General features: G+C 33.5%; 1 protein-coding gene across 1 annotated transcript in view; it reads left to right on the forward strand.

Moving 5' to 3' along the window:
- Positions 1 to 13,461, forward strand: part of LOC149081290 (presequence protease, mitochondrial) — a 45,859-nt gene that overhangs the window by 21,771 nt on the left and 10,627 nt on the right. The window contains exons 12-22 of the mRNA XM_089238128.1: positions 1,851 to 1,947; positions 2,054 to 2,188; positions 2,776 to 2,914; positions 3,638 to 3,754; positions 5,463 to 5,595; positions 7,203 to 7,323; positions 7,524 to 7,600; positions 8,476 to 8,641; positions 10,956 to 11,056; positions 11,214 to 11,319; positions 12,390 to 12,502. Coding sequence (XP_089094254.1) covers positions 1,851 to 1,947; positions 2,054 to 2,188; positions 2,776 to 2,914; positions 3,638 to 3,754; positions 5,463 to 5,595; positions 7,203 to 7,323; positions 7,524 to 7,600; positions 8,476 to 8,641; positions 10,956 to 11,056; positions 11,214 to 11,319; positions 12,390 to 12,502 — 1,305 coding nt within the window. The remainder of the gene's footprint in view (positions 1 to 1,850; positions 1,948 to 2,053; positions 2,189 to 2,775; positions 2,915 to 3,637; positions 3,755 to 5,462; positions 5,596 to 7,202; positions 7,324 to 7,523; positions 7,601 to 8,475; positions 8,642 to 10,955; positions 11,057 to 11,213; positions 11,320 to 12,389; positions 12,503 to 13,461) is intronic.

Consider the following 13,461-nt stretch of genomic DNA (forward strand, 5'->3'; position numbering starts at 1 on the left):
TTTTAATCACTTTGACAAAACCTAAGGAAACATTGTGTAATTCCCCTTTGTGCGCAATGCTCCCTTGTAAGATCTTGTTTACTTCACCTTGCTTTTTCTACAGAATGCATGGTAAATGATTATGCAAACATTGTTTACTGAAGCTAGATTAGGGCATCTATAGTCACTGATGGTGTTGGTTGATGAACAAAACTACTACTGTTACTAAACCACATATGCATCTTGTCCATATTCCTCTGCGGAACATCTAACGAATTGGTACATGTTGGAACGTGCATGTACATGTGAACCTAACGTGAAGTTTGTTTCTGTGTAATGCTTGTTATGTAGTGATGCCATCTGCCATCAATTTTTTGAACTGCGAGATAAGTGAAATAATTGAAGGTTTGAAATTGTAGTAGTTGTAGGCCTGTTGCTTTCTGTGACTAGACTTTTCAGTGGGGAGATCTGCTCGTACTTGTGCCTTGAAGTTTTAAACCACAGAAAACTAACTTCAGTTGACCACTGCTGTGGTACAAGTGGGGTTCGAACCCAGGTCTTCATGACATGAGTCTGTCGCTATGCCCACTCAATCACCACAGTGGCTAATGAATAAAGCTCCATTTCAATACTAAGGAAAAGGGGGAAAGTAAAAAAATGTGAAGCATTGATGAGCGAGTGACAGTGCCGTTTTACCAAAATAGCCTACCAGGGCACGGTCCAGGGGCCTCATGATAATGAAATCTTGTTAAGATTTTCTGTATTGAGTATGTAAATTGGTAAGCAATTATTTATAGTCAGATAGAGGGCCTCAGAAAAAATTATTTGCCTGGGGCCTACGATGCTCTTAAGACAGCCCTGGTGAGTAATCAGAACATAGGGCTGTTTTGAATTATGGTTAAATCTTCTGTGTGAAAATTTTTATTTGGAATTACATAAAATTCAAAAAACACAGAAGTTCATGAGTTCTTAGAATAAAGAAATATGTATAGAGAGACATACATTCGCCATCTCTCTCTATAAATAACTAGAAGTGAATGGACTACTAGTCCATGAAGAATCGTCATGTTTTAAAATGAATATTCCTATACCAGACTCTCGCTAATCTGACACATGCCAGACCAGGGTTTGCTAGAACACTGAAAATTAATTGAAAAACCCATTTAAAAAATATGAACTTTTGCAAAAATATGAACATGCAGTGGCATGTTTTCCACTCAAATGCTCAAAGAAACCCTACTAAAAGCGCCTAATTATAGGATGGGCCAAACTTGTGTGGCCAGATTATCGAGAGTCTACCATAATTAGAATGAAACTATAAACCTCTCTGCTAATTATATGCAGTAAAGAATATTGCATACCAAGCATAGGTAATTTGAAAGAAAAGTCACATTCCTCTGTGGGGAGAGGATCGAACCACCAGCCTCACATTTTTCAGGCACATGCTCCATCATTAAACTACAGAGGATAGAAGACATTTTCTTTCCTAAGAACACTGTGTTCCTTTGAGCTGAACTGGACTGCACAATAGGCAGTGTCTCCTAACTCAGCGACAGCTCATAACAAAATTAGCCCCGTGTTAGATTTTTGTTTCTCTTCTTATTCTTGAGCACATACTCTGAAACACCTATCTTGAATTTTACTCACATTCATTGATTTTTTTTTGTGGTCACCAGGGAGCTTGTATATCAGCATAGTTATATTATGACCACCCTGTATAAAAAGAATAAAATCTTTAAATTAAAATTTAAAAAAATGTTTAATATTTGAGTTATAACTTTCACAACTCTTTCACATTTATAAATAAATATATATTTTTTTAATTAGATATAATTGATCAGCGACTTGAATAATTTTATCTTTTTAATAAGGAATGGATTTCCAAAAGAGCGAATTGAAGGTGTCCTTCACAATATAGAGTTAGGGTTGAAGCACCAAACAACAAGTTTTGGCCTTCACACTTCTCTGGTAGATACTTTTTTATTTTAGTGTGAACCATTTTGACAGAATGAACTATTTGTGAATTCAATTTTTTTTATTGTTATTGATGTTTTTTATTGTTGTATTTTTGTAGGGACTTAACACCATATGGAATCATGGTGGAGATCCAATATCTGCAATGAAAGTAAATGATCACATTGGTTGGTTCAATAAGTGTATGCAAGAAAATCCTCATTTTCTACAGCAAAAAATTGATGAATATTTCCTGGTATGACCAAATTGAAAACTTTCTGGTTTTTGTTGACTTTATGCTGTAAAAGAAATTAGATTATGATGAATACAAGAACATATATGAATTTCATATGATTTGAAAATTCTGTTTGTATCAGTAAAAATTAATTAGGCTTATGTATTTATGTATTACAAAAACATTTCAGGAAAAACTAATTGAATTATTTATTGATTAAAAGTTTAATGCATAGGCAATGTTGTTGGTATTAAATTTGATTTGGATCAGTATTTCCCAACCTTAATGTTGGAGTCCCCCTCTGTAGTAAAAGTCAATTCTTTGCACACTCCTTGTGTTAGGGATCAATGCTCCCCTTGCGGAACCCCCTGTAGTGTCAGGAGGTAAATTTTGACACTACCCTTCTATAAAATGCAAAATGCATATCATGAAAATTAAATTAATTACAATTTCACAGTGCAAAATGTGTCATTCATTTCAATGGTAGTAAATGAAAATGATCCCGCACAACCTCCACAAAAAAAACTTGCGGCCCTCCAGGGATCCACAAGTTGGGAAACACTGATTTAAGTTAATTTTAAGATCAATTTGTTATTTTCTTATTCTAGAAAAATCAGCATAATCTCACTCTAACCATGTCACCCGAAGAAGATTTCGAAAAGAAAATGCAGCAGAAAGAAGATGAGATGTTACAATCTAAATTATCAAGCTTGACTCCTGAGCAAAAAAATAAAGTTTTTAGTGATGGTGAGTGATACATATACAGCCGAACTCCGGCGGACAGTTGAAAAAATGTTAATGATAGTAAAAAGTGCTTATTTTTATCTGAGAGGTTTTACTTTTCCGAGCAAGCAATTAAACATCCATCGTTGTGTTGTTTTGTGTGAACATGGATATGCTGCATGGCTCATACCTCTCCCCAGCCAGAAAAATCAAGATTAATGCAGTGTATATGTACATATATTTTTCAATTCAACCTATGTTGAACTCTGTTTTTTATTTTCTTTATAGTTTTTAAAGCTATATAACTACTGTACTTTCATTGATATACACCTTGTTGTAGTACACCCCTATAAGGAATATTTTTTCTATAAACCAGGCCTTCGTTAAAGCATGCAACCTTTATAATGAAGTTCTACTGTATACATACATAAAATTATATCAATTTCCTTTGACATCATTAAGTTTTTTATGTTTATTTTGGCTTCTAAAATGCACTTGTTTATTTTCGTTGATCCTGTGGCTGTGAGATAAAGACGAATCAGATTATAGTGATAGATGATAGAGCACAATATGAATATAAAAGTGCAAATAATTTCAGAATTTCTTCAAGGAACAATGTTCTACGAAATGTGTGATGTAGTTTTATAGTACAATGCATTATTTTGTTGTCTATATCTAGCTATCCATTAATCCTTTTGTTTTTTCTGTTGATTAAGTCTAATGATTGTTTCTTTTGCTATCCTAAAGGCATAGACTTGAAGAAACATATGGAAACACCAGACGATGTTTCGTGTTTACCTACTCTCAAAGTTAGTGATGTACAAGACTGCATTGAATATACAGATCTGCTTTTTGAAACTGTTGGTGGGTGCCTGACATGTGTTTCGAAATCAGAATTTTAGTAACATTAATGATGGTGTTATGATGGAAGTCTTGTTTTGTTTAAGCAAAAAAATAATTATTTGGTTTGAAAAATTTCCGGACAACACATTTCATAATTATTAATGTCAAACCTTGAAAAATATACAGTTGAACCCACTTATAATGAAGAGCTTATTTTCAACAAAAATGTTAATTACTTGCTAATCACTTGCCAAACCCCTTTTCTAGCCAAAAAATTTAAACCTGAAAAATTAAGTGTCTATAGTGAGTATATATAAAATTATATTGATATTTAACATATGAAATATTATTTTCTCCTTTCCCAGTATCTCGATGGTTTATATTTAACTTCGATGGTTAAAAACTTTGCTTTGCGGCAAATTTTCCCAAAAACTTAAGGAACACTACCTACAGGAAAAGAGTAATTCGGCTTATTATCCTCACACTCAAATGCATGGAGTCTGTACTGAAAGCTGAGCAAGAGAACTGAATTAGCCATTTCTTTATAAATTTTGATTGGTCAGTTTATTATCTTCATTTTCGTGCTTGTTTGTCAGTTTGTCACTTCTAGACAAATTGATCCTGCATATTGGCAACAAACCTAAAGAAACAATAAAACTTTTGTCAAGCCATTTGATTCATAGTAATTCCTTATTAAGTATACTATCTACATATTATTAGATTGGTGAGAGAAACTGAACAGTTTTGTGGTCCTTCTCTTGCATTTGATTTTCATTTTCTCTCATTTTTGTAGGTATTTTTTTAAGTCCTCTTTGAATCATTCACCCCCCCCCCCCACTCCTGAAATATGAGAAAATGATAGAAAAAATGGGAAAAGATGGCCAAATCCATTGTTCTATCACTTTATTTCATTGTTATATCACTTCTCACCCCCCCCCCCGAAATGCAAGTGGTCCCCCCGTCCAAATGAAATTTTTGCCTGTGTGCCTGCATTAAATTGCTCATTAAATCCTGACTCGTGCTAGAAGCAGGCATGTTATAAAAAAATCTGACTGTAATCAGATGTTCAGAGCAGCTGGATGAGCCAGTACTGTACCTGAAGAGCTGTTACTTCTCTAAATTCTTAAAGACTAATTTATACGTCTATGTTTATGATTTTCCCTGTGTAACTACTACTGTTAACAAGGCACGAATTCCTTGTCTGGTCTAAATGTTGAAATTTCTCAGTCCAGTGCTATTGTACAGGGCACAGAATTGCATCTCGAGATACAAGTAATTGGTTTATTGTGTGCTATCATTCATTCTTTCAGATCATCAGTAATTTTTTCAATATTTGAACAAATTTTTGGAATTTTGTTAAAGGTAAAAAAACTAGTATTTGTGTCCCCCTAAAAAAATCTCTACTTCAAAAAACATGATGACCCCCCAAAACCAATTCTAATTTAGGACACTTTAAAACCCTCATCACATATGACAGATAGCAGTTGAAACCAGCCTATGCCACTACACATTTTTAAGTGAGCTTCCCCCTCCCTTTCTTGTCAATCATAGTATCAGCCTAGTCTTTTAGTTCTCAAAGACATCTCAATAATCACATAACAGAACAGCAACTAGTTGTAGAAATAATTTTTAAACATTGAGAAAACTTTTTTTTTAAAATTCAGAGAGGTTTGAAATTAGTTTGCGTTGCTCAATTTTTTAATTATTTATTATTATTTTTTGCCTGCAGATAATGTGCCTGTGCTCATGTCAGAGCAACCAACAAATGAGATCACATACGTGAATATGTTTGCACACATACCCTTCAAACTGCCAGAGAATCTCTTGATGCTACTTCCGTTATTCAGTAATGTTGTTACAAAGTAAGTAGAACCCTTTATCAAAGTTATTATGTTAAATAACAGACAGTATATATAATGTTGCATTTGTATGTACAGTCAAACCTTTCTGTCTCGAAACTGACAGGAATATAGAAAATTTCGAAATAGAGAGTTTTGTGTAAGAAAGGAAAAACATGTTAGAAATTGCAAAAATTTCAATTGACATAAACTAAAATACTAAATTTTAGTAAAAATGAATTAAATTGTTTAAGTTATACAATTAACATTCAATTACACTAAAAAATATGCTGAATTTTTTTTTCCAATTCAATTTTTATTTACATATCTTATTTAAAATAATCTGTAATCTTTAGATTGATGTATATTTTTGCTCTTTGAGCCTTCACAGTGTCATCTAGCAAGAATTGCAAATAATTCCAACCCCCTATCTTCTCAGTTTGCTCCAGAAAATGGCACAGTGTTTTTTACGCTTAGCGTGTGGCAGGGTTTAAGCTACAGTTTCATTTTTCACAAAATGCAAAAGAAGTGGTAGTCACTTTCACAAAAATGCATACAGGATGTACGGAACGAGTAGACATCCAACCATTGATCATTACATTAGCATTGTAGCATTTTGCTAAAGCTTTTCTCCCCATTTTTGTCTTTTTGCGAAAGGAATTTTCTATCTTGCTTAAACCTTGGCATGTGGTATTTTTCACTTTCATTTTTTGTGATTCCTCTGAATCATTTTCTGTAGTATTTTTGTCAACTGAGTTGGCCATTCATTTAGCAATAATTTCAGTATCAATTATCAGTCAAGGTGCCACAAGTTTTGTAATGAATTGTTCATTTTCATAAAATCAAAAAATGAAATTTTGTGATTCTAGTATTTTTCAGCCCCAATGTTCTGAAATGTTCTCCCCATTGTTCATCTTCAGCATTGTTCTCCGAATTGTTGGAATTCGGGTGAACTGCCAGATTCTTGAATTCAAGGTGAACCACTTTGGCCATGAACCAACCCATTCATTTTCTACCATGTTATCCCCAATGCTTACCAGTTTTTTGCACCTTTGCTATGAGCACTAGCAGATATGCAATAATTCATTTCCAACTTCTTGCCTATGCCACTACCCTTTTTTAATAACTACATCCCTCCATCAATCATAGTATCTGCCTGTGATTGACAAGATCCATTATCATAATGGGTTTTAATACTGTCACGGATATCCTTTCTTGTCAGTTTCTTCTTTTACCTCTGGAAGAAAAAAAAACCAAATTTATGCGAAAGAAAATGAATTTCCGTATTTTCTTCTTACTATCATTGTGGCATGACCTTTGAGATAGAGTTTTTTGAAAAATACTTCGAGACAGACATGAAAATGCATTGATTTAGTATAATTGAATGCAAGGGTTTTTTTTTTGAGAAATAGAGTTTTGACTGCACTTATAAGTGAAGCTTCATTTTTGTCCACCAAAAGGTGTTTTCTAATTTTTTATTATACCATTTTTGAGTGAAGTTATTGGTGTAATTCAATTTTGGGTTTGATAGCCTTATTTTAAGTTTCTACATTCAGTTTGATGACATTTCAAATCCGGCCCATTCCTTAATTTTAGAATATATTATCAAACTATTTTTTTCTGATTTGTAGAATGGGAGCAGGTGATAAAGATTACAAGCAGCTCGACCAAGAAGCAGATTTAGTGACAGGTGGATTGTCTGCCAGAGCTCAGCTGTCTGTGAGTCCAACACTGTATGGTGCATTTGAATTGGTAAGCATGGTTCTTTGTTTAAGTTATATCTTTACTATACTGTTTTATATGGAAATATAAATGTGCTACACTTTTGCATGTTGCTGTGTGACTTTAAAATTGGCATTAGTGCACTTTCGTATATATCTGTGTAATAATACATAAATTCACATTTTTAAAAGTCTTTTATTTGTTTATTTTATTTTTCCAATGCCTTCTAGGGTGTTCTATTTTCTTCACACTGCCTTTCAAAGAATGTTGAGAAGATGATGAGTTTGTGGGAAGACATATTTAACCGGTAAAAATATTCCCCCTTTTGTTTCTCTGGTTTTTAAATATTAAAGTTTATGTGTGTGTGTGTTTTTCTGGAATTATTCCTTTTGAAAAACAACAACAATCACCAAATGAAAGCCAGTGTACATATGTACATAAAACAAAAGTTCCCAATATTGGGACACCACATTTCGTACTCCATGCTTTGACTCTTGAAACTTAGATTAAAGCAACAAGAACTGGTGGAGAAAAACGTACGGAAAAATATGAGGTGGTGGAAAACCTCTGTATTCCTGCAAGCTCTTTGTCAAAAATTCGGGAAAAAAACTCTCAGTCGTTAATGTATGCTGCTTTTAGAATTATAAATAAATTGTTTCGCCTCTAAAGTGTTGCATTGCACTGAGTGGAAATCACTGTCCTATTATCACCTTTGTTTCAAAATATCTTGGGGCACCCAAAGTGTCTCATCACTGGTTCTCATCGATGACAGTTTTATCATCATGTAACATGCTGACTCAGAAATTCATGTTTATGATAGGAAAAAATGTGCACCACAATTTCTGACGTGCATGAATTTATTAGAATTTCCTCAGTAAACTATTTTTAAGGGTACGTCTAGGCACTCACGCTATGTGTTGTCCTTTTATGATTCTCTGAGCTCTAATATATGAATGATGGGATGACAAGTTACAATGATAAATGAATAATAGAAGTTGTACTTACAATAATCTGTCGACAGAGACTTATCTCTTTGATTTTGTATAGCGAAGGCTGTGTATACATTTTTTCTGTTCAATGTTTTGTTTATTAAAGTTAAATTGTTAATTGTTATTAAGTACTGATTTTTTTTCTCAAGAAATATAGAGTTGTAATATTTGAATTTTTTTTTCTCCAATTTAGTTTGACACTCCATGATGAAGATCGTCTTTTGCAATTGATTAAAATGACAGCTGCAGAATTATCACAAAGCATACCTCACAGCGGACATCGGTATTGCATGACCAGGGCATCGAGTCCTCTTTGTTTGCCATTTAGTGTGAAAGAAAGACTGTCTGGACTTACACAGGTGAAAAATTAAGAAATGTTTTATTACATCAATTGCTGGTTGACATAATTCATTTGTTTATTATATCTGTGATTTTCACACCAGTCACACGATGCGGAAACATTTTTGTTAAAAGCTATTGCGAATATGAAATAGATGCTTATTCTTTTTAAAAACACTGATATCTAAAGCCGGTCTGATCTATCTAAACTTGTGATTCCCAAAGTGGGGGGCCCAAGCCCCACAAGGAAAGAATTTTATTTTCTAGAGGGCAATATGAGAATTAGTTTTTTTGTTAAGACTTGGAACTTTGCAGAACTTAACCATTTTTTATATTAGTTCCAGTTTATACTTTTTAAACAATTTCTTTTGATTACTTCTTTCCTTAAATTTTTCTCTCAGTGTTTTCTTTGGAAATAACTTAGTTTTACCAGGGGTTCTCAACTTTTTGTGTTCCTCGAAGAACTTGTGCCAGTACAATAAAGTCCGCTGAACCCCTATACCAATAAAAAGAAGAAATATGGAAGCCACGTACCCCTCTTTACAAAATAATATTCTCTATGTAGCAATATAAAAACAATTGTTATCTCATCCAAGCTCATGCCCTCTCTGAAGTCTCTCCAAGGACCTGTGGTTCAAAACCACTTCTTTTGACTAAATAACTTTTTGGCTATCTCATTGTGAATGGGACTACTTTTTGAATGACAAGAAGGAGGGGGAAGAGACAAAACTGCGGGAGGGGAAAGGCAAAGCAACTTTATTGCAAAATTTAAGGATGTAAAACAAAAAAGTTTTTACATAGAAAAAAAAACTGTCATATGGAACTATGAATTTTAGTGGGGATAGTGGGGGGACCTCCTGACTAAAGTTCTAGTTAAAGTCAGTTACGGTCCTGACAGAGGAACATCAGAATTTCAGAGAATCTTTGGTGGGACATGGCAAAAAAAAATGAGGAAACACTGATCTATCTAAGGCCGGTATTACACTATAAAGTTTGATAAAAGTTCTTTTATAAAACTTGAAAAATGTAAACAATAAGCACATCTTACATTCAAGCAAATGTAATAATTAGCTTATTGGTTTTTTCAAGTTTTGTGAAAGATCTTTCATCAAACTTTTATAGTGTGATCCATAAAATTTTTCTAAAAGTTCTTTTATAAAATTTGAAAATTCATCCAATAAGATTATTGGTTGTATTTGCTCGAACGTAAACCTATGAGCTTTATTGGTTGAATTTTTCAAGTTCTATAAAAGGAATTTTATCAAACTTTTATAGTGTAATCCCGGCCTAAGAGACATTTCGTTTCTTTTAGAAAAATGTCATAACTAACGTGACCAATAGCTTCCTATCTGCTTTATGTATGATTCATGCAAGTGATGGTGGGTGTGGTAACCGTAGTCTATAAACCATACCCCATCGTCCGCTCCCCATATACCAAGGACCTTCTGCGATTCTCTTTCTATACTATGTGTTCTGTTTCCTCCCTATAGCTTATTTTTTTCAAATTTTCATATTTTCACACCCACAGTAGTACCTTGATAAACTGAATTTCGGTTACCTAAGGTACTTTTAATAAATTAATTTGAAAAATTAAGGGCAGTAAAATGATGTGCAAAATGCATTATGTCGTGCATACTGGTTCACAGAATGCTGCAACGTGTAACAAGATCAAAGCACATTATGGATGTAGAGACCAAACCAGGGTCATCTGTCAGTAAGATTAGTGCTATGGTTTCTAAAAGTGCAGTATGCAAATAAATAGGCCGGTATTTCCAGTCAATAGAAGAATTACAGAGCATTACTTTCCCAATGGTCCATAATGCTGTTCACACTTCTGAACTAAACTAAATGGGTGATGAATACTTTACAGTATTTTATGTACCTGCACATTATATTTGTTTCATATTTTTATTGCATTTTTGTGCAAGAATTAAAAGTCCCTGGTTTTGTAAGTGTAATAACCACCGTTTACTGCTTTACTTATGTAATTGTTTCTCAAAGTGGAACGTATCGCTCCCAGTACAGGGGGGGGGGGGGGGGTAGAAGCTTTGGAATTTGTATGAGATCCTATGAGTTGGTATGGGGTGGATGAGAAGAACAAAAATTTTTGATGAAGGGAGCGATGGAACAAAAATTTTAGGAAACTATGATATAATTTAATCTCAAGAACCTGCAAGATCCATATTATTCTAGGTTTTGGTTATTCAAGGTAGATCTAACCACATCAACTCAGATAACTATGATCTCACTGAACTTAAATTTTTTGTTACTGTTATTTGTTATTTTGCTATTTAGCCTTTCTCTTTTTTGTAATTATTTTTTTGTTTCATGTAGGTTTCTTTTATGAAGAAATTGGCGGAATCTGAAAACTGCAATGAAGTTATATCCAGTTTACAGCTTTTGGCAGATATTGTCTTGAATCAGGGTGATTTGAGGTGCTTCATCTACTTTTTTTCACTACTTACACTATTCTTTTTAGAAAGTTATGATCTCTATACAGTATAAAAATAGACAGTTTGCACCAGGCAAGTGCCCAGCTACATGACCTCAAAATTTGCGTGTGTATTCAAGCTGATATTCTGTATATTCCAGGTGCTCAGTGAATGCCTGTCCAGAGCACATGAAACATTCTTTCTCAAGCCTATCACAATTCATCCAAAATATCACGGATAAGTTTCCTCCAGCATTAGATACACAGGTATTGTATTTTTCTAAAACTTATTTTTCTCAGCTTGTTATAGCATAGTTGAAACTTAATTCTTCGAACCATCCTGTTTTATTTATAAAATTTGTTTGATTTCTGATTTGCACACCCAGAAAAGTGTGATAGTCTTATAACTTATAGGAACATAGCTATAATCTGCCGATTATAAGTAGAAAATTTCAATACTGTGAAAAAAAATGTTTGTTTTTTTGTTTTTATTTTTATTAAAATTTTATATCAACGATCCCTATTATCACTTTTCATTCATATCTATTCTAAGTGATGAAAAATTTCCCTTCATTCATGGTTTTAATTCATTTTAACATGATTTGTTTTAAAAGTCAAATTGATTTTCTATAATTGACATATCCGACATGCATAATTATTTTAACTGGCCCTTTGGCTATGTAAATTTAGGCACAGGTCTAGAGCAATGCTTCAATGGAGGGAGGACTTGATAGGAGTAAAGTTTGCATGTAACTATATTTTCCATTTTTTAGGGGATGCACAGAACCATTATTTCTCATTTTATTTTTGGCTTGTGGTAAAAGTGGCCAACCTTAAAGCCGATATTACACAATAAAAATTTGATAAAAGATCTTTTACAAAACTTGAAAAAACAATCAATAAGCCTATTTTCCATATTTGCTCAAATGTAACCAATACGCTTATTGGTTGCATTTTCCAAGTTTTATAAAACAACTTATATTAAACTTTTATAGCGTAATCCCAGCCTTAGGTGGGTTGTCTTCTTCACCACGCACCAACTCTGGCCATATTGGTCTACCGCAATTTTCTGCCATTAATGAGGCCCCATATGTCGGTGGTCAACTCAAGCTTGTTAGGGAAAATATTGTGTTATCTACATTGTTCCCTTGGTTCAAACCTGGGACCTGACAGTAACCTTCACAGTGGTAGATGAGCATCTTACCACCATACCACTTGGGCAAGGTAGGCTGTCTGGTTTTTTTTTTTTTTGGTTTCCTCTAAAAACAGTCCACCTTTACTTTTAAAATGATCCACATACGAACAGTATTTGTTTTCTCTTTTCCCCCCTCTTGTAGGAATCGTCCTTTGAAGCAAAAGAAGAAAAAATTCATTTTGTGCTACCTTTTGCTGTGAATTACTCATCAAAGTGCCTCCCTACAGTTCCATACAACCACAAAGATTATGGAAGGTACGTGGAATTTTATAATTGTGATGTTTTGTTGCCATGAGTCTTTTCCTGGCCACATGAAGATTCATTTTTGTCACTAATTAAAGACATTAGCATAATTAAAACCTCTGAGTAGTTAGTTTCCAACAAGTCTGGGTTGGTAATTTGATAAAGATGGATAAAGTTCAATCTATAACTTAATTTCTGTGTTCTTATATTCATGAAAATTTTTTAATATTTGTTAAAAAATGTTTGCTAAATATTTAGAAGCTATTCTGGTTAGCTGAAAATGCTTAATCACTCCTACTCTTTCAGTACAGATTTCTAAGAGTATGATGGCAGCACTTCTCAAAAATTATCTTTATGTTAGGTATATAGTTGTCCCTTGCTTTACATGTCTTTGCTATAACACAATTGTGAAAATTGGTTTAAAGCATAGTTTCCAAAGCCTTTTGCCCCATCCCCTCTTCTTCAGATTTTTCCCTCATGTTCCCCAACTTAAGCAATTTTATGTTATAACTGTAGTTTTCATTTCCCCCCCCTCCCCCGAACCATTTCATCACCCCAGGGGAAGGGTAGAAATTACCCATTTTAAAGAACCACTTTGTGAACTTTAAAGTGTCACAAACCTCTGAAATTTTGTCCGAAGTTTATTCGATGTGAAATCTAAAAATGAGCGTGCAAATTAAAGAATGTCATAGTTATAATGACAATATCCATTGAATTTGAGGACGTACATGAGATAGGTGTGCATAAAACACTCTAAACCCACTCATCAGAGCATTTATCAACATCATTTATGACTCACTGATAAACATGGAAATGTAAAATGACATGAATAATGAAAGTTAGAAATCTTTTGTTAGAAGTCGTTAAAAGCCCATTACCAATTTTTATTGAGCCTACCAAATTTTCAAGAAAACAAATGACTGATTTTTTAAATTTATTTTTTTAACACGTTGACTATTCCGTCAGAATTG

The sequence above is a fragment of the Pholcus phalangioides genome, unplaced genomic scaffold, assembly GCF_987345545.1.
Source record: "Pholcus phalangioides strain wild (caught in Gottingen) unplaced genomic scaffold, Ppha-v1.0 ptg000010l_1, whole genome shotgun sequence".
In the NCBI taxonomy this organism is placed as follows: domain Eukaryota; kingdom Metazoa; phylum Arthropoda; class Arachnida; order Araneae; family Pholcidae; genus Pholcus; species Pholcus phalangioides.